The sequence below is a fragment of the Montipora capricornis genome, chromosome 6 (genome assembly GCF_036669925.1).
Source record: "Montipora capricornis isolate CH-2021 chromosome 6, ASM3666992v2, whole genome shotgun sequence".
Lineage (NCBI taxonomy): Eukaryota > Metazoa > Cnidaria > Anthozoa > Scleractinia > Acroporidae > Montipora > Montipora capricornis.
Genome location: NC_090888.1, coordinates 25,493,510 through 25,513,509, shown reverse-complemented (window position 1 = coordinate 25,513,509; position 20,000 = coordinate 25,493,510). Strand labels below are relative to the sequence as shown.

The window sequence follows — 20,000 nt, the reverse complement described above, 5'->3', positions numbered from 1 at the left end:
ATTTAGAAGGTAACCGATTTCGTTCTTTCTTTTTGTTGTCACGATCAGGACCAGAGGATTTCAATCCCAGACAAAATCAATCCTATCAGGTAGGAAAACGTGTTATTTTATTGAATTTACACCATATTTGCGTCGCCTACGGCTGGTGGTGTAACTTTTATCTTGTCTCGTGGAATCTGTGACTCTTTCAGTTGCATAGGAGTTCTTGTCGCGTCGTTATGAATTTATTTCTATTTACAAATGTTGTTTCTTTCGTTTCTAAGGAGTGCTTTTTGCCCAGATAGTGTATGATCGCTGAAAAACACGATAGTCGTTGATTTTATTGGACAAAAACGCTAGCTCAAAAGACTGCTTGAGGAAATTGACGTTGTTCTCTACTTCCGCCACGGTAGTACATAATATCTTTTGCAAGCAGTCGCAAGATCATCTTATTTGTTTGTACATTCAATATTTAGCCGAATAGCGAACTGAACAATCGGTGGTGCGCACTTTTAGCTGTATGATCGATCTTTTCATCGTGTTTGGTTCACTGAATGTTTTCACAAGTGGTGTTGCGTAAGGTTTTGTCGGTGATTTTTTTAAATTTTGAATGAGCGCCCATTCCATTTGAATAGCGTTCATTTCACAAAGCCCATTTCCTGTCACAAACATATAGTTGATCAGCAAACATATTTTCATTTGAACCTATTTATATGTACTTTATTTCGGAAACACAAGGTCATTTTAACACTTTCACGTGGCCTTAGAGGGACTTTAAAATTCGTTGATCAACTGGTTCTAAGCAGACGGGGGTGGGGCAAGGAATACTGGTTGGTGAATAGAGGAAATTAGTGGAAATTGTTTTCGGGGAAATTAGGAAGTACTTGTGATGAAAGTGAAACAATGTGGCATCAAGCACTCTTGGATTCCCTTCATGCTTTCTAAATAAAGAAATGATTTCAAAATGGATGAAGCTTAGTCATGCTTAGTCTATTCACTCTCACTCAGGCAGAGACAATTTTCCATAAAGCATTGAAAAAAGGTAAATTGGCATAGATTGCTTGAGATTTTTTGTAGCTGTCTAGTGCAGTTTTTTTCTTGATGACTGAATTATATAGTAATTTTTACAAGGAAGGAATTAAAGAAACGGTACATTGCAGGTGTTGGTATTGATGCTTCATCAATGATTGTCTTTTATATTATGATCAGTCATTTGTAACAGAGAATTTAGTTGCTCATGTCAAGGTTATTTTCCATTGTTTTACATTCATGGGTTGTACCACCTTGTGGGAAGTTATGAGTTCAATTCTGGTAGGACCAGTAAGTAATAAGAGTATTAAAAAAACTGGAGAGAAAGAATAGCTTTTTTTGTAAAGAAGAGAAAGGACCTGTAAATAAAGCTATAAGAACTCTACACCAGACTCATAAACCGATCTGTGTTGGGTCCAAGGTCCACCTAGCCATGGGTGCCAGCTTTGTTTTTGTTGGTTTCATTCATTGCCAAACCCACAAATGAATAATGTGGTGCACCTTTTTAACTTTACAACAATGCTTGCGTGAACATTTAGATTGCAGGACCGTTGCCACAGAATCTACTGATGCAGGCAATGCCTGGCCAAATGCAAGGACCACATGCACAAGGACAGCCACGCCTTCCAAATCAACAATTTTATCAACGTTCCATGCGAATTCCCAGACCACCACCTCCCAGTAATCAGCCAGTCTACTCCTCTCCTCCTGGGGCTCCTGTGGTACAAATGATAGGACATCCTGGGGCAGCACAGTTTTTAGCCCCTGGGCAACCTGGTCCATTTATTCCACAGCATGTAAGTAAGAGGGAAAATAAGCATCCCTGTGCTATTTGTATAGGCAATCACATGATTTTGAGTGCAATTTGGAATAAATAAGCTCAAAGAATTTTTTTCAAAGATGAACAAAATTCTAGTGCAATTTGTTGTCTTCAAAAAATTGCACAAGAAAAATCATGCGATTACTTATTATTATTATTCCACTATTACGCCACTTTACCATGTTTGGTCAAGAGAATATGCAAAGTAAGAGACGGTAATACAATGTAGTGTCCCGGTTTGACCGGTTTAAAACAGAGCAAATACGGACAGAACGGGAGTTTTTCAATGAAAGAAATTGTTTTCAATAATGCGATACAAAATCTGAGAATTTAGCTTGTCATCGCTTGTCTCTCATCATTTCATTTATAAAATCAAATAAACGACATTTTGCTGGCTTTCTGTGCTGTTTACATCGTTCGCAAACTCCCTGAAGAAAAGATGATGCATTTTTTAGAAACACTCTTACCAGATAAAATTGAATCAAAATAACATCTTTTTGTAGTGGAATAATAAATCTCTCATTCGATGGTTTAACATATAATACTCACGGACATTTTGCTCATTGCTCGTATTTTTTTACGCAACTCACAAAATATCTGTGCGCATTGTATGTTAAACCATTGAATAAGATGTATATAATCTGCATGCAAAACGTTTTACCATTATTGTACTAGTTTTAACCATCTGCGCTAATTTTACTTTTCTGTACTCTATTTGGGATTAATACCGTATTTACCCGTGTATAAGTCGACCTTTTATGGCCTCAAAAGAAGCTCCAAAAATCACCCTCGACTTATACACGGGTCAAAGATTTTGAGCAAAGTTCCAGCTAAGTAATTTATTCAAAATTGACATAATAATGTTGTCTTGGGCACAATAAACGCAGTGGACAAAAGAATGACAAAAGACTTCAAAATGAATGTATATAAGCAATTCCAGTTGAAATGAAAAAGGATTTGTCCAAATCTAAATGTTGAAGATACTCACAAGCACAAATATGAAATAGACACTGGAAATTTTCGTTTTCCAAAGGCGGAAAGCTCTAAAATTAAAGGCATTTCTGTTTCTTCAAATAAACTCGATCGTTCAACGTCTTAGTAACCTGGCGCAATACCTCGTGTTTGCGTGCAAGCATCGTCACTCATGTTGTGTGAAAATGCTGGTTGGTAATGATTGTGTTTTATTCTTTATACAAACCTGGCTGATTTAAATGCTTTTGCAAACTTCGTATCGTTTGGTTTATGAGTTTTGTTTTGTTTATCATCTGACAAATTATAAGTGAAGGAGCAATTAAACCTTGCACATTTTCGCATTGTTCGCAAGTTATTTTCAAAGATTGACTCCTGCTTCGTGATGTTGTGCTTATCCTCTAAAGCTCTTTATCATTGAACAACGAAACAGGTTAGTTTGAGGTTTACATGTTCGATTTTCTGAGAACTTTTTCGAAACTCAAGGACAAAATGCTCGCATATACAGTACCGCTCAGATATACGTTAACTGCGCATACGCAGTGTATACGCATATACGCGTATGCTTATACGCACATACGCGTATACTTATACGCACATACGCGTATACTTATACGCACACACGCGTATATTCATGCGCGTCTGATTTTCCTTTGTTATTCAGTACCATAAATTTCCTTTGTGTTGCATTGTTGAGTAAAACAAAGAACTTTTGGATCTGACCAAAGCCACGAGCCGATAACAGAAAATTTACATACTGCAAAAGCTATCATGTTACAAACGCGCAGGTCGCTCCCGTCGCGAATTTTTTGGATAACTAGCAAAAGTAATTCAATGTTTATGAATCAGAAGGGAAACAAAAATTTATCTTGCATTAGGCATTCAAATGCGTGTATCGTTTGTGACCCTTTATGCAAAAAGGGCCTTATGGATTCATTGAAAACCGTCAAATTTTTTTCATTGCCCCCGTGCGTGAATTTCAATTTTCACGGCATGAATACGCCGTAATCACTCTACGATAAGAAACTTTCACTCTTGGCATGAAACTATTCATGCCGTGAATGATCGGTGAAAACTTTCACGTCGTGAAATTAAGGGTTAAAATTCACGCGGTGAAATTGGGAGTGAAAAATAATATTCACGGGTGTGAAGTTGATCCAATCGAAAGATAAATCAACAATTCATTTCCATTTTACCTTTCCGTTCAATTAAAAACTTTTTATGAAGAGAAGCGACCAACTCATAAATGGGAAACAATTTCTTTAGTATCGTATCATTTTGATACTGCTAGTTTTAAACTGAAAGCAAATTAAAGTAGAAGGGAATGCCCGAACAACGATGTATCAAAATTTGCATACGAATCACATCAAGAGCTGAGGAAATTGTGACAGGTAATGCAACACCTTTCAAATAGGAGTAGAACTTCCGTCGAATTCGGCGAGGTAAACTCGAAGATTTTCCGAGAATTGCATGTTTATTGATGGTGTGCCTTTTGTATATTATTAATTCTCTCTTTTGCTAGTGTGGAACAAAATAACTCTGAACCTGAGCTGTATGTTTATCGATGAAATAAACATCCGTCGTATTCCGAACGTGACAGCTGTTTGTGGAAGTGCGTCTTTGTCATGTAGTTCGTAGTCGTGTACTATTTTAGTGCTGTCAAGCTACATGTATTCTTTATTTTAACAATAAGCAAAACAATAAGCAAGCTAATGAGGCAGACGCGTATATCGGTATACGCACATACGCGTATGGTTATACGCACATATGCGTATGGATATACGCACATACGCGTATAGGTATACGCACATACGCGTACAGATATACGCGTATTGTGCGCATATTTTGGTTAACGTATTTCTGAGCGGTACTGTACATGTACAACAACTGCTGAACCGCAAAACTATTAAGCGCTAATGAGGCCCTGAGTTTTTGTGTATCCACACTTCCAGAAATTGAAGAATACAAGATTAGTGTCCCAGTAACATAATGATTTTAACAAAGAAATTAAGAAATTGCTTTTTTTGCCATCAAAAATGGGGGTTCGACTTATACACGGGATCGACTTATACACGAGTAAATATGGTAATTGATGGGGATTGTGCTCTCAGCCAATCAATGAATTGAAATTTTTGCATCCATATTACTAATCCTATTATTGTAAATTATGTTCCAGTCACAGTTTCTTAATTTTCACTGCCTGGGAGGTGCTTTTTATCACTAAATATTGGCATCGTGTCATCTTGAATTGTCAAGTGGGGATTCCTGTGTTGCAATGTTTAAAGGGCTAAAAAAATCACTACAGTGTATAATGTCCTTTTAAGCTTTTTAAAAATTTTTCGTAAGCCAGGCCACCATAAAGTGTCTCTTGATTTCTTTGTCTTACGTTTTGGTGATTTTAATAGCAGTTAATGCACAAGAAAATCGCAGAAAGAGCAAATTACTGTGGCCTGTGTAAAGGGAATCTTGGCTGAGGAAGAGTTTGGGTCCTAAATTATACTTTATGGTCTTGTCATTTTTCAAAGTTTAAAAGTTGATATATTTGTAGGTTGTTTTCACTTTTAGGGTTCCAATGTAATTTTCAAAATGTTAGTTTCACTTGTGCAATGTTTACTGGAAAAATTTCTTACATCACTGCGTGGTCAAACCGTTCATTAACACGATGTCCGCAGAGAAATTTTGTGTAAGTCATTTTTTCCTAAAAAGTAATTTTTTTTGTAATTTTCTGAAAGTTTACAGCTGGAGCGCGAAACTAGCCAAAAATAGTCTGATTCTACTGAGGGAGAAGAGTTAGAAAATGCAAGTGAAGAACGTAGTGGATGTTTGTTTGATTTAAATTGCTGCAAATGTGAAAACTGCTCCACAGAAACGCTGAGAGCTAGCTGGCGAGAGGCATCATCAAAGCTCAGCCCATCTAATGCATTGTCCAGCATCCCAATTTTTGCCAGAGTGTTTAACGAGGGTTTTGTAACTTGAAAACCACTCTCATGCTAATAAAACATCTAGTAGTTCAAGGAATTGGCAAAGTTAATGTGCTACCGACTTATCTCTTAAACGAGGATGTATTGAGGTATCATTGTACTAAACTTGTTAAATTACACGACAACCTGCAAGCAATGGTCTTCAAATGGCAGTCAACCCTTTTTGCTCATTTCACCCATGAGTGATACTCAGTGAAACAAAATGTGAACATGACATCATGTTTGTTCTTAGACTGCATGTTACAATGGATGGTAACGCAATGTGACATGTTGACCTTCTGTCAATAGATCTTTGTAACGCTTGTCAGCTAGGGATAGGTCTAAACAGCGTCTGACAAAAATCGTATCACATCTTTGTGTACTTTTTTTTTTTGTTAAATTAATCTTTGGGTAGTCTGTTGAGTGTTGCATTGGTGTCAGCAGCAACCTCCCAGCAAACTTTCCGATTGTGAAAAATGGTGGCGACTGGGAAATGTTAAAATACTTCGACTCTTAAGGCACAGTGCTAGAGAATGTTTCCAAATCACCAATTTTAGGTACACAATCATTTTTAGCCCTCATATCCCGAAGTTTATTGACAAAATGACAAAAATAAGACCCTTCGCTCTCAAGGGCCATGGGTCAATAGCCCGTGAGGCGAAACCCATAGCCTGCAAGGGCTACAGGTCTAATTGTTAATTAGTATCACCAGAAACCCATAAGAGTTGAAACGTGTAACGCGCGTTCACAGCTTCCGAATATTCAGTGCGAACTGATTGGTTGAATGTTTCAGTGCTAAGTACCATATTTGGAAACCCCTCGCTCTTGTTATTCCAAATATGGTACTTAGCAAATTGAATATTCAGAAGCTTGTTTCCCAGCACACAAGGGGCCGTTACACGTTTCAACCCTTATGGGTTTCTAGTATCACCCAACTAGTGGACTAATGCAAATCCTGCATTTTTATTGGCTACGCTACTAGATGACTATTAGTTATAGACCTTGAGTAGTGAAAAGCGTGCTGTTCTCTTTCGTTTTATTCCGGCCAAATAAATATTTCTTCAACTTGCATTCGCTAACTAATTGTTAATTAGTGTTCTTTATCAGGATATAAAGTGTTTTATCAGGATATAAAGCTGATGCACATGACTTTTGATTGTTGTTTTGATAGGCTATTAGGCTCATGAATTATTGATCATTTTTCTCTTCCTTGGCTAAGAATAACAATGTCCTCTTGCTTTTAGGTTGATTTTCAACTTCCCATGGGTGGTCCACCCCACTACCGACCACCCCAAGCAATGCAGGGGCAGTTTCCTCCAGTGTCTGGTCCCTCACAGCCTCATGGACCCTTTGTATATCAGCAATCCCCAGGTTATCCAATTGGACAGCCTTCACCACCTGTATATATTGTCAGAGCCCCAGCAACCCCCTTGCAAGGAATGCAACAGTTCCAACCACAGTTTGAGCCTAGAACTCGAGAAAGAAAAATAATCCAAATCAAAGATCCAAATAGCCATAAGGATGTGACACATGAAATTCTTAAACAACGAACTGCAAGTAGTTTGACGAGCACTGCAGTTGGGACTCCAAATAATACACCTGATCTTTCTGGACAGAGTAGTAGTTCAAGTACTCCTCCTTTGACATCACAGCAACAAGCTGAGGCTAATGTACGGGCACAGTTTGCAGCGCAGGTCGCTGCAACGTTGGCAAACAATTCGGAAGATAGACCAAAAAAACCAGAGTATACTATTCAGAAATCAACTGTGAATAACAGAGGTGATGTAGACATTGTTAAGGCCAAAGAAACACTTGAGGTACAAAAAGAGGAAGCATTGAAAGGTGCAAGAAAGAATGATACTGTTAGTAATGTTGTGGAAAAGGTTCAGGAAACACAGATGAAAGAAGGGACAGTCCCTGTGAAATCACAACCGAAAGAAACTGTAAAAGCTTCCAAGCTATGTGAAGGAAGTTCAGGTGAGAGTTTATTGGGATCAAAATCTTTGGTTAGCTCTGTTGCTGCTACCACAGTAGCAAATGGAAAGATTTCTAATGTCAGCTGCACAGTGGAGATTTTTACTAAGGAGGACCTCTATAAAGAATCTCAAAAGAGTAATGCACCCTTTGTTAGCGATGTTGTCAAGACAGATGAAAAAGTGCAACCGTCAGATGAATGTGATAAAGATGAAAAAGTGAAACCATCGGATGAATGTAATAAAGATGAAAAAGTGAAACCATCGGATGAATGTGATAAAGATGAAAAAGTGCAACTGTTGGATGAATGTGAGAAGGATGAAAAAGTGAAACGGTTGGATGAAGGTGAGAAAGAAGTTGCTACTGATGCATTGCCAGTGTCTGCGTCAAATATCTTAAATGGACCAATGGAGGAATCTCAGGAGCAGGCAAAAGAAGACACAGAGGAAGTAATCACCATTGATAGTCAACCTGAAGTGGAAGCTGCAGTACCTGGGACTGCATCCGAGACGCTCGAACCAAACGAAGTGTCTGAAGATAACGGTAAAGAACTTACTCAACCCGAAGAAACATTGGCACAAACTGAAGAATCAGAAGTTTTGCTGCCGAGCTCTGAGCCACAGGAAGGAAGTGGAAATGAGAAGGTGAATGGACATGAAGTTGATTTAAAGAAGTCTGCTGTAGCCAACACTCCTGTTGATTCACATGCATCAGGTGAGTGTATACAGTTGCGCTACTATTTGATAGTTTTTTCCCCATATTTAAAAATGAAATGGAATAAGAGTAATCAGTACCTTTTAGTATGTATAATTTTATTTTAAATCAGCCTTTTCTATGACGCGCGGAAGCAGACAAAAATGCTTCCTTAATATAATATATAATACTTCCTTCAGTGAGTGATTAATATAATACATGTATAATGGTAATTAGCTCTCACAAATTCAAAATGGAGTCTAGCGGAGGATCCAGACATGGCAGTAAACGCATCAACTCAGCATGGAAACGAAAGGTCGAAGACAGAGGGGAATACAAGAAAGCGTGGCTGAGAAACCATAAGCGTATATGTGTGGAAAAAAAGACATTTAAGTTGTGGCTGCAGGCAAAATTTGATGCAGGCTATGCAGGCTATGAGTCTTTCAGTGACAGCGATTTCGTGACTCATTTATTGTCTCTCGAATATCGTCGAAGGTACATGTAAGACTTGCGTTCATAATCGTTTGATTTATATTCCTTGGTAAGCTGTATTTTACGTTATCAAGTTGTTCTGTCTTTTCATGTAGGAAAATATTTACATTTACATTCATCTGTACACAGCACATTTCTCCCTTTGCACGGGCACCCACGAGAACTATTTTCTTTGCGCTTCGTCATACAAGCACTTCTACATTTACAAAAGATCGCCACAGGTTCCTGAGTAAAAGAAATTCACTTTGTGAACATTTGCTTTAGATAGACTTGATTTAATGCAAAATATATGCAGAATTCTTCAACTGACCGATATTTCCATAATGGCGGTCAAGCGTGACAAGTCTCAGAGAAAGTGAATGCTACTGCGCATGTCAACCCATGACAGTGTCCCTTTAAGTGTGAATGGGTTAGATGCAGTTTAACAAGTGAAAAACAAAGAATGGTAATGGTCTGGGCTGGTTGTTCCTGCAAGAGTGGTCAGTGGTGTTTGGCACAGGTGCATGCTCATTCAGTCGCTTATCCACATGGCAATTGATTGGACATTTTGCTTGCCACTTTGTGCCTCGCTTGTCTAGTTGGGCTTTTACTCTGCCCTCCCCTCCCTAGCTACTTAAAAACACTGTTTATCATTGAGACCAGTGCCTGGGTGCCTGGTGTGAGGTCTCGTGGTTGGTTTGTGCAGTTTGCTGCCCATAGGACGGTTACTCATTGGGGCTAGCTGGCTAGCTGGCCTCCAGTGGAAGCCCTTGGACGTATATTGCATCCCAGGTATCCAACCTCCACTTGGCAATGCATTTGTTAACAACATATACAATGTACATGTAGGTCCACTAAAAAAACTTCCTTCCTTTTAATTAACCTCAATCAAGTAAAAATATATTTCTTATGGTTCAGTTTCATTGGTTCAAGATTTTTCAGAGTAGTCTGATTTTAATTTTTATGTTTATTTCAGATTATTATACATAAATTATTACACAAAGAAAAATCAACATTGAAATGGTTTGAAAAACTTTAAACCAAGAAAAAATTTGAACTACATATCAAAAGTACTGTAATACTCTTTGGTTGTCCCTCCAAAATTTTTGTGTTAAGCGTTGTTTCCAGTTTCTCTTGGGACCATTATAAGTCCCAAGAGGAAATAAAAACAATGCAAATGCAACATTTGAGGGACAAGCGAAGAGTATAATACGGTGTTTTTGATATTTGGTAATTGATTTTTCCAAAAGATTTTTCTCCCTTCATGTACAGTACTGTAGGGGGAGTAACTTAAGGTGTAACTTGACAAAATTTTGCTCAAGCAAAACAAAATTTTGCATTTAAGAGTGAACATTTGTGTTTTACTGTAAAAAGCCCTTCTGAAAAGTTTTAAGTTCCAGAAATTTAATAACAGAGTACTGCCTGTGGCAGTTGTCTGCTTCCATTAATTTCATTTTGTCACTTGACAAATTTTGTTCTTCTCATCTTCCAAGTTTTACTAAATGTTACATTAAATGTAATTATTATGAATGCATTGAGAACAGAAGGAACTCCACAAATTAATTTAAGTAATTTTACTATTTTTAACCTTGTACAAGATCTTATAGCTTACAATACAAAGATTAGGGACAAAAAGAAAACCTTGGTCGGTTTGTTGACCTATTTAAATATGTTTGATCCACTTTTCTCTCAAGTAACAACATGATTGGCATCAATTGTTTTACCTATTTCCCGGAAAACCGGAAGTGGGAATGAATTTCTTGGAAAGATGGCATAATATTTTGTCATGTAGCAAGAGCAAAGCAATTTAGGGAGTTGATTCCATTGGAATCTTAAGATGAATGGACCTAGGAAGAAACCAAGACTGGCCCACAGATATAAGTATTGTGAGCTTCACAGTTGAGTGCCTATAAGTTGTTGATGTGGGCTTTTTCTCTTTCCTTCGTGAGCTTTTAATAAGCAGTGATTTGTATTTAATTTCCTAGAAAATAACACTGCGAACAATTCCTTGAAATGTTGTTATAAGTCTGTGAATTAGTATGTGGAGACTTTTTAAATTAAGTGATTGTGAAGTAACTTTTGAAGTGGGAAATGTTAGACTTGAAGTTAAGTTGCATTACATTTTCTTAGACTGCAGTTTTCAACAGTCATTTTACCCCCAGCTCACTTATACTTTAGAGGTTCCTTCAATTAATAAATCTCTTTTCTCCTTTGCTCTTTCATTCTCTAACTTTACTGTGGACTGTCTTATCAACTCCTCTTTGATTTGATTTCAATTGATTGCAGTGATTTGATATGAGTTATAGTGATGTGTTATTAATTGTAGTGCTTCCATGCTTACAAAGAACATTTACAGTTGTGTAAGTAAATTTATCATGACATTTTGATCATGTACTTAACTGTAATTTATGTACACTGCAGTCAAGATTCATGTAGAAATATTTTAAATGGCACAGCCATTGTTGAAAATTATATAAATAATTTATTAGAGGTTCCAAAAATGTGATGCCTAGTGAAAAGTATTAATTTGCTTACAAGTATTTATTTTATTCATACTTTTTCCTTTAATTGGACGTGAGCCTTTAGGGCAATTTATTTTATTGATGATTAATCCAAAAGTCATGGAATTAAGTACAGCTGGAGATTTGCAAAAGCAAATAAAATAGAGATCTTTAATGTTGTGAAAGCCCTTGTGAGGAAGATGCATACATGTACACTGCAATTATTGTTGCTAAAACAAAAGCCTGAAGTGATTTAGTAGAGCTCAGTTGTGTCTGAATAACTGGATGGCAAAGCAAAAGAAGGCATTTTTTGGATAGGATCTTTATTCTACAATGTCCTCCCCAAAAATAAAATGAGAGCTCTCTCACAAGAAAAGAAAATTTAAATTAATATACTGGCTTGTTTTATTTCTCACTTAAATTTTATGTTATGAACGTCTACTTTCTGTGGATCAATACATGTAACTCACACAGGGGCTTGAAATTATTGCTCAAGTTTGGTTATGCTGAATGGCCAATATAAACAACACGTGTAGGCATACACTACTATTGGAAAATGTTTTTGTAAATATGAGAATTGGAGGTCATAACATGTGTTAGAGATGACAAATTGTGTGTCAATCTGTTTATCTGATGTTCCATATAATCTTTGCATGTAATATGCTACTTGTCATTCATGGTTTGGCTAGAATTTGACACTGGCATTGTGTGACCTGGAGGTCATTGACAACATGCATACCTTGCCAAGTATCTCATGTCTAAAATTGTTCAGTGCATTGCTCAATCAATGCTAAACTTTTACTTAAGGTGGGCAGTGTAAGGGCTGCTTTTTATGCTCTATAAACAGTGAAAATTCTCTGAGATTCCTTCAATTATATAACAAGGGCTGGAGCTATTTCTACACAGTGAATTATTTGTTAGCTTCCTTGGGGCAACCGGAGCTGTCTCAACAGGTAACTTTGCTCAAATATGCATGAAATTACAGTTTGATTTATTCAATCAATTGTGTGTTCTTGTGCATGTCTCTGCTCTGTTCATGAAATGATATCCTTGCATTACAAAAGCAAAGGTTTTTGTCTGTCACAATATTTCTCTTTTAATCTTTTGAGAGCTTCTGTGCATATATGATGATGGGGCTTTCAGACTTCAGACCTTTTTTGCCTCAAGTTTTCTTTTTTTTATGGATGGTTGGTTGTGATGCATGCATTGAAGTTCCAAATGAAGAAGCAAGCAAAATGTGTGCATATTAGTAAAGCAAGTTTCTTGGCCATGGTTATTAAAAAATGTTGAGATTTCAACATTCTGCAAGCTTTGCTTCCTGTTGGGTGGGTTACAATCCATTGACTTGCTGTAGATTATTCTTTGGATGGAATTATAGGCACTTAACTTGCATTTGTTTAGATTAAATGCTTTGACATTCATCAAGGACCAGTTTGGTTTGTTTTTTTTAGTAATCTTGTGTTATGTGATCTTGAAGCCCAAGTGTTAGATAACAAGGAAATAATTATTTATAATTATAGCGAGCTGTGCACTACTTCAGGCAAACCTTTGAGCTCTATGATTTTGTAAAGTGCTGGATTAATGCCTGTTACAGTATTTAGTTTGAAATGTAATGACATACACATGTGATTGTAAATAAGCAGTGGACCTGATATCAGTGTTATTAGACTCTAAATCAACATGTGTTCAACCGTTTGCATCTCTGACACATCCAGTATTAAGACATTGGTTATAATACATGTACATCGAATTTTTTTCTGGCCATGTACACGTGTTTATTCTAAGCATCATTCATTAGAGTAATAATATTTGTTTATGATTTCCACTGTTACGCCATTTTGCCATATTTGGTCAAGAGAACGCACAAATATGAGACTGTAATACACTGTAGTGTCCCGGTGTGACCGGTTTAGAACAGAGCAAATACGGACAGAACGGCAGTTTTTCAATGAAAGAAATTGCTTTCAACGCGATGCAAAGCTTGTCTCTCGTGATTTCGTTTATACAATCAAATAAAGGACATTTGGCTGGCTTTCTGATTTGACGTCACAAACTGATTTACAGTGCATGCATGTGATTGTGACGTCAAATCAATAATAGACCCACTCCCCTTCTGAATTGTTCGCAAACAGAAGATGCTTGGTTTTTCGCAAGTTTTAAAGCCTATAAAAGGCAGGATTTGTTAGAAATCCTACCTGTTAGGAAAAAAATGGCCACAATGCCTTTCGAGCAGGTGCAGAGATTCCTTTTAGGGAAAAAGTATTTTGGGGTTAGGGGCACTTAAATTAGGCAGTTTGGTCCCTTTCACATGACACACTCATTCTTTGTGTCTTAAGCCACAAATCAGCCAGTTTTAGTAATGCAGGATATTCTGATTAGTGATTTTCTCCAAATTGGAATTGACCCATTGAACCAAAATTTCTAGTTAGAATTTCTGAAATTTGTTGTATGTCGAGTGGAACTGTATTTTTCACTTCACTTCGGAAGTGGTGTCATTCCCGTTCTCTTCCCCAGATCGGTTCTGCTTTTCTTTTGGTTAGTGCCAAGAACACAGACTCTGGCCACAGTCAAAGCAGGTACTGGAAGTCCCCAAATCATGGACTTCCAGCTCTTCTGCACATTTTCAGGAATTTGAAACAATTATTGTCAATGGTTACAGCATTATACCATTACTGTGACTTCGAATATTTTTGGCTTTGGCCAGAGTCCCTGTTCTTGGGGTGGCCAAAAGAAAAGTTGACTTTAGGAATGAAAAATGTTCCTGTATGCCCACGAGAAATTTCATATGAAGATTCAAAATGTAAGGACCCATGGAACAAAAACAAATTTCAGATTTTCATAATTTCTGGAAGAAAGGACAACCTCTGAAGGCTAACAAAAACTTTCAAATTACTGTCCCGGAAATTCCCAAATTTTGGCTTAGCTTAGTGGATTGATAATGGTAATGTTTTCTTTTCATTTTTAGTCCCATCCAGAGACATGAAGAAGAAAAAACAAAAGCACCGTTTAAGGGAGATGGAGAAGCGCTCTTCAGAGAAAGAAACAGATATGATGGAAGCTTACACAGAAAAGCCTGTCCAACAAGAGGTGAGTACATTTTGTAAATCCCATGCTGTCAAACATTTCTTTGAAATTCTTCTTACTGTGGAAAGGGAAATGTCCTCATCGACCCTCAAAATCTCCCTCTTCCCTACCTAAAGTACCTGGGTGAAAGTAAGTGAACAGTGTCTTTCGATTCTTGACTTGATCCTCGATTCTTGTGAGGATCAAGAATCAAGGAACGACAATTGAGAATCCAGTAGAGAATTGAGTTGAAGGAATCTAGAAACTAATGAGCTTGTTGCTTGACTGATTCGTCGATAGACTAATAGCACAAACGCCGCTGGGAATATGAGTGAAAGACTGCCAAAGTTTTTCGAAGAATGCTTTTTGGGAGTAATGCAGAAAACCGAGTGACTTTAGTCCTCTTTTGAATCCAATTGCTGTAATTGGGAAAAGATCACAACGAATGACACGTTTCTATGCAATTGTGGAGGAGAAAATTATTCTTCAGGCCATATCATCAAAGCATACTTGACAATCACATGGACTGTAAACAATCTTCGACACTATCGGTGGAATTTCAAGTTTACTCCATAATCTTCCAATTGATAGTGCGATGTGCCCGACAATTTAGCTGTAACCTAGCTTGTTAGTGAGAATTACTTCGATAGTACAGTATTTCCGTATTTTAGACAATGATATTTAAAAATGCAAAAAGTAAAAAGGCATGTTTTAAAACTCTACCCAAGTCAGGCATCACAGAGGGAAACAAAACATGTCGTGGCTATTGATGAATACCTTAGGTGCCGCAAGAAGAGTGACTGTCCTGTTGAGCACCAGGTGTAGATTTCAATTCTAGAGCGTTGTTGATGTTAACAATTTTAAGATTTTTTCCTTGTCAATCTACGTGTAGCTTCCTGTCTTGAAACTGTCACAATGTAAAGCCATTGAGTTGTTATGAAAATAAAAGTTGCATACTTAAATTGATTTGCCACATCATGTCCTGCTTTCCGAGGCATGAGCGATTGAGAGCATACTGAAAACGCTCAAGGTTTTACTACTATACTACTATGTATAACTTCTATAGTAAAATAAATTAATTTTTGTAAAAAAAAAAAAATCAACACTGAGAAGTGAAACCGCTCATTTCAATGTTTCGCACTTTTCTTTGAAGTGATGGATACCAGCAAACAAGCCTAGCACCAATATGTTTTGCGGCTGAATTGACCATTACTATAATTTTCCTTCTGATGAAGGCTTCATTCCTTATGGTTTTGGATTTGTAACGTTAAAAGAAGAAATGCAAAAACACATGAAGCGTTGCATTACTTGGTTGGATACGTAGTATGCATATGTATATGTTACTCAATGGGTAGGTTAGAAATTTAGCATTCTATAGACCGAATGCATAAATGGCGGCCAAAAAAATGTTCTTTTATGTGCTAATTAGACTCACTAGCCTCGTTTGCATGTACAAAATACAAAAGAAATGTTGCTTGAGAGCGAGGCTAGTGAGTCTAATTAGCACATAAACAAAAGAATATTTTTTTGGCCGCCATTTAAGCATTCGGTTAATTCATGATAAAATTTATCATGCCATAAAGCTCACTGTTTTGCCTTGATATTTTAATCCATGACACAGATTTTGCGAGCATCGAGTGTCGAGGATTGAGTTTGTTTGGAGTTAAAAGTGTCTTGATCCTCGACTCCATTCTCAATCCTCAATTCTTGCAAGGATCGAGTCAAGATTGTCAACTTACTTTTGCATGGTACTGTACCTTCCATTGGGGAAATAACTTGTAGCGATCTACATTACTTAATAAATAATTATAATACTAAATTACAAGTTAGATGGGTTTATTGTGACTTGGATCTTACTTTAAGCATTCTTAGTTGGTGGTATGATCAAGATGATCTCTTTACAAGATTAAAAAGTATTCGAAATTAACTTTAAAAAACAACAAAAATTTGTCAGGAAAAAAAGGAGGTGGTGCTAACAAGTTCAGAAACATGACTAACTACAAGTTCAAAAAACTGAGTGACTCATCATTATCATTATCGTCATGCTTATAACAATGTTTTGGTTGTATTCAGCTTTAAGGACGACCAGACAGTTTTTGAACTTGATGACTATACCTGTTTCGTTTGGCTTTAAGGCCTAAAATTGTTGCCTTTAAAAAAAAAAAAAAATTCCTCCTTTATTCAATTTATTCAATTTCAACTACAACGAATACACAGATTTTCCAACTATGCAATGATAACTACATACATTTACGATTTTGCCAACACTTGCAATTACAACATACAGGCATAAGGTTATTTGCACAAAACTGAGAAACAAACAATACTGTAACTCTTCAAAACCAGGACATCTCCCCCACCCCACCGACAGTTGGTCAACAGTTGGCCAACTATTGGTAAGCTGTCGACTGACAGTCAGCCGACAGTTCGCCAGTCGGCTGACTGTTGGCCAACAGTTGGTGAACTGTCGGCCTTCAGCTTTATTTACGATTTGCTGAAAAGATAACTGCTTGTAGATCATCTGCCGGCCGACAGTTGACTGACAGGAGCCACCAAATGCAATAAAGCCTATGACCAACAAATGTTAAATATGGGCAACCCTAAAATCTGGAATCCGGAATCCGGAATCCGGAATCACAGATCATTGTTTTACCAATACAGAGAGTAAAAACTATCCTAAACATTCATAAAAGCTAACCTTAGGCCTAAAACGTTTGTTTAGGCCTAATTAGGCCTAAGGGTAGCTTTTATGACTGTTTTGGATAGTTTTTACTCTCTGTATTGGTAAAACAATGACCTGTGATTCCGGATTCCGGGTTTTAGGGTTGCCCTTAAATATGTCATTCTCTTATTACTAGCCACTGAATAGAGATGAAAATAATACAATTTTCAAGTACCAAATGCAATGTGATAGTAATATTTATTATTTCAAATGCAAAAGAATGGTAGTGATTTGATTAGTGTCATTAGGTGCAAAAGCAAATCGTAATGTGATTGCGTAAATAAAGAAGACAAAATAGACAAGTATCGCACATACGTAATTTTTTTCTGTAATAACATGGAAATACAACAGGAAAGTTCAAAGCACGCAAACTTTATTGTGAATTGTAGTACATCAATACAAGATATATTATGCTGACATAAATGACATACCAATATGCCAAATCAGGACCGCATTGCATTATAGGGCGATTCTAAACATCACTCTTTGATGGGAAATTAAGCATAGATTCACAAGGATGTTCTTATGCCTTTTTGGTTTCAGTGGTATTTTAAGGAAATTGAAGCATTCAGAGTAAATTTTAAATGGTTTTCCAAATCTCTGAAAGTGGTATTCTTGATTTTTCTTTCTTCTCCAGAAAGGCACTGTGTGAATGCGATGACAAAAAAATTAATCTTCAAAAAGGGGTTCCACATTATTTACTGCTTTGCAATAGAGAAAGTATTTACACGTAGTCATACATTTTTGTAACGAGTCCTTTTTTAGGCTCATCAATGTCACGTGTTTAAATAAAGTTTTTCAATTCAGTTTTCAGTTCAATAAAGATAAGATGATTTAGAGTTAAACAAGAAGAAAAACCCTTTTGGACACCATAGAGAATTTCACTCTCGGAAAGGCTTAAGTTACTCTTGGATATGGACTGATACCTTTCAGTGAAATTATTCCAAAAGTGAATAGCGATGGAATGTGTCACAAATAGGTGACAAACAGTTTGAAATTCAGTGTGGCAGTATGGGCAGTAAGGATTCTAAACCTTTTTCATTTTAAACAGGATGTTATTTGTGTATAGAATATTGTGTATAATTTTATATCGAAAAATGGAGAGTTTGACTTTTTGAATTGTTGCTTACCGTAAGCACCATTGAGCAAAAGCCAATCAGACAAAGCAATTTTGTAACTTTATCATAAAATGGCGAGCCATGCATGGTTACTGTTCTCAGCCTTTAGAATTTAAGCACTTGGCATCTTCAGCTAAAACAGGAATAAAAGCATCACTAAAAATGTTAAAAGTTGTCGTTATTTGAGAATTTACACAACAAACAGCAGCCAATCTATGTCTTCCTGATTTTGAGCCCTACTTTTGCTAATCTTTGTTTAGACCCCTGATGAAGGTGAAGAACAACCAGCAGAAGAAACAACAGAATTACAACAGGAAGTACAAGTAACTGAAGATGCTCAGTCTGATGATGAGACATGGGAGACTAAAGAAGGTATAATGATTTTGTTTACAACAAGCTACTGCTTGCAAGGTCATGTTAGAGCGCGAACAAGAAGTTATTAAAAAAAAGGGCATTGTTGCCGGAGTTACGTGTCATGGAAAGAGACTGTGCACATTGTTTGATAGAGGACATACACGTACAATGTACATGTGCACTTTCTAAATAGTCATGACTATTGTATCAGTGAAGGTTTATTAAACATCCACTCAAAAATGTCTCCATTTAACTCATTGACTCCTATTAGTGGAACTTACTAATGATTTGCCTGAACAATCCCAATATGGTCTTAATTTTATTGATCATCCTAGTATTCATGGAATCAATGATTTTATGTCCATACATCACAGCTATGGGTTTACTATGGACCCATTAATCCTACTATTGTCAAAAATACCGTCCTTTCACTGTCCTCGGCAAAAGCCATGGGCTGGGACAATTATTCCTATAAATGCTTTTAAGAATTATCAAGGATGGTATTAATTCTATAGCTTGGCCATTAAGTAATCTATTCAATTATTTTATATCCACTAATACTATACATGTACCTAAGTATTGGAAGTTTGGGCAGATCACACTTGTATTCAAAAAGGGCGTTGAATATTACAAGACTAACTGCAGGCCTATTACTGTTTTGTAGCTTTTAATAATGTATTTGAATGTATCCTTGTCAACCAGCTACATTCATATTTTTCTGATAAGTTGTCTCCATTTCTATCTGGGTAACGTAAGTACTAAAGCTGTGAGACTTCTTTGGTTCGCGTATTGGAGGAGTTCAAACATGGCCTGGACAAGCACCAACTACATGTAGCATCCATTATTGGAATTGATCTGTCCAAAGCATTAATTTTGATAGTATATCACATAATCTGCTGTTAGCCACGTCTTAAAAGAAGTCAGTAGTGTAGCAGCTGATCCAAAGATTACTCGCCATTGGTTTGCAACCCTTACACGAAACAATGACATGTCATTCTTTCCATTGTTTTAGCTATTGTTTGGGGTAAGGGTTGCAAACCAATGGCGAGTGATCTTTGGATCAGCTGCTACATCACCCAAAGAAGTAGCTGCCTATTGTTGGAGGATTATCTCACAGATCATTCTCAGAGAGTTAAGCTTGGTGATTGAATAACCTTTAATAATTTTCTAAAATTCAAACAAACCGATAGATGAGTAGTCAATGGTACATCCTAAATGACAGGACTATATCTCTCGCTAAATCAGGTCGAAATAAAAACAGCATGAAACTCTGACCTTGAAATTTACACACTGAATAAAATGCAAATTGATTGTCCTCAAGTCCCAACTGATAAAATTGGTCACTTG

The 20,000-nt window shown here is 36.8% G+C and overlaps 1 protein-coding gene across 1 annotated transcript in view; it reads left to right on the top strand.

The window, feature by feature from the left end:
• The window catches only part of LOC138051846 (eukaryotic translation initiation factor 4 gamma 1-like), a 53,020-nt gene that overhangs the window by 620 nt on the left and 32,400 nt on the right, over nt 1-20,000 (top strand). Inside the window, exons 3-7 of the mRNA XM_068898140.1 lie at nt 49-89; nt 1,548-1,805; nt 7,002-8,445; nt 14,362-14,483; nt 18,560-18,671. Of these exons, the coding sequence (XP_068754241.1) occupies nt 49-89; nt 1,548-1,805; nt 7,002-8,445; nt 14,362-14,483; nt 18,560-18,671 (1,977 nt within the window). The remainder of the gene's footprint in view (nt 1-48; nt 90-1,547; nt 1,806-7,001; nt 8,446-14,361; nt 14,484-18,559; nt 18,672-20,000) is intronic.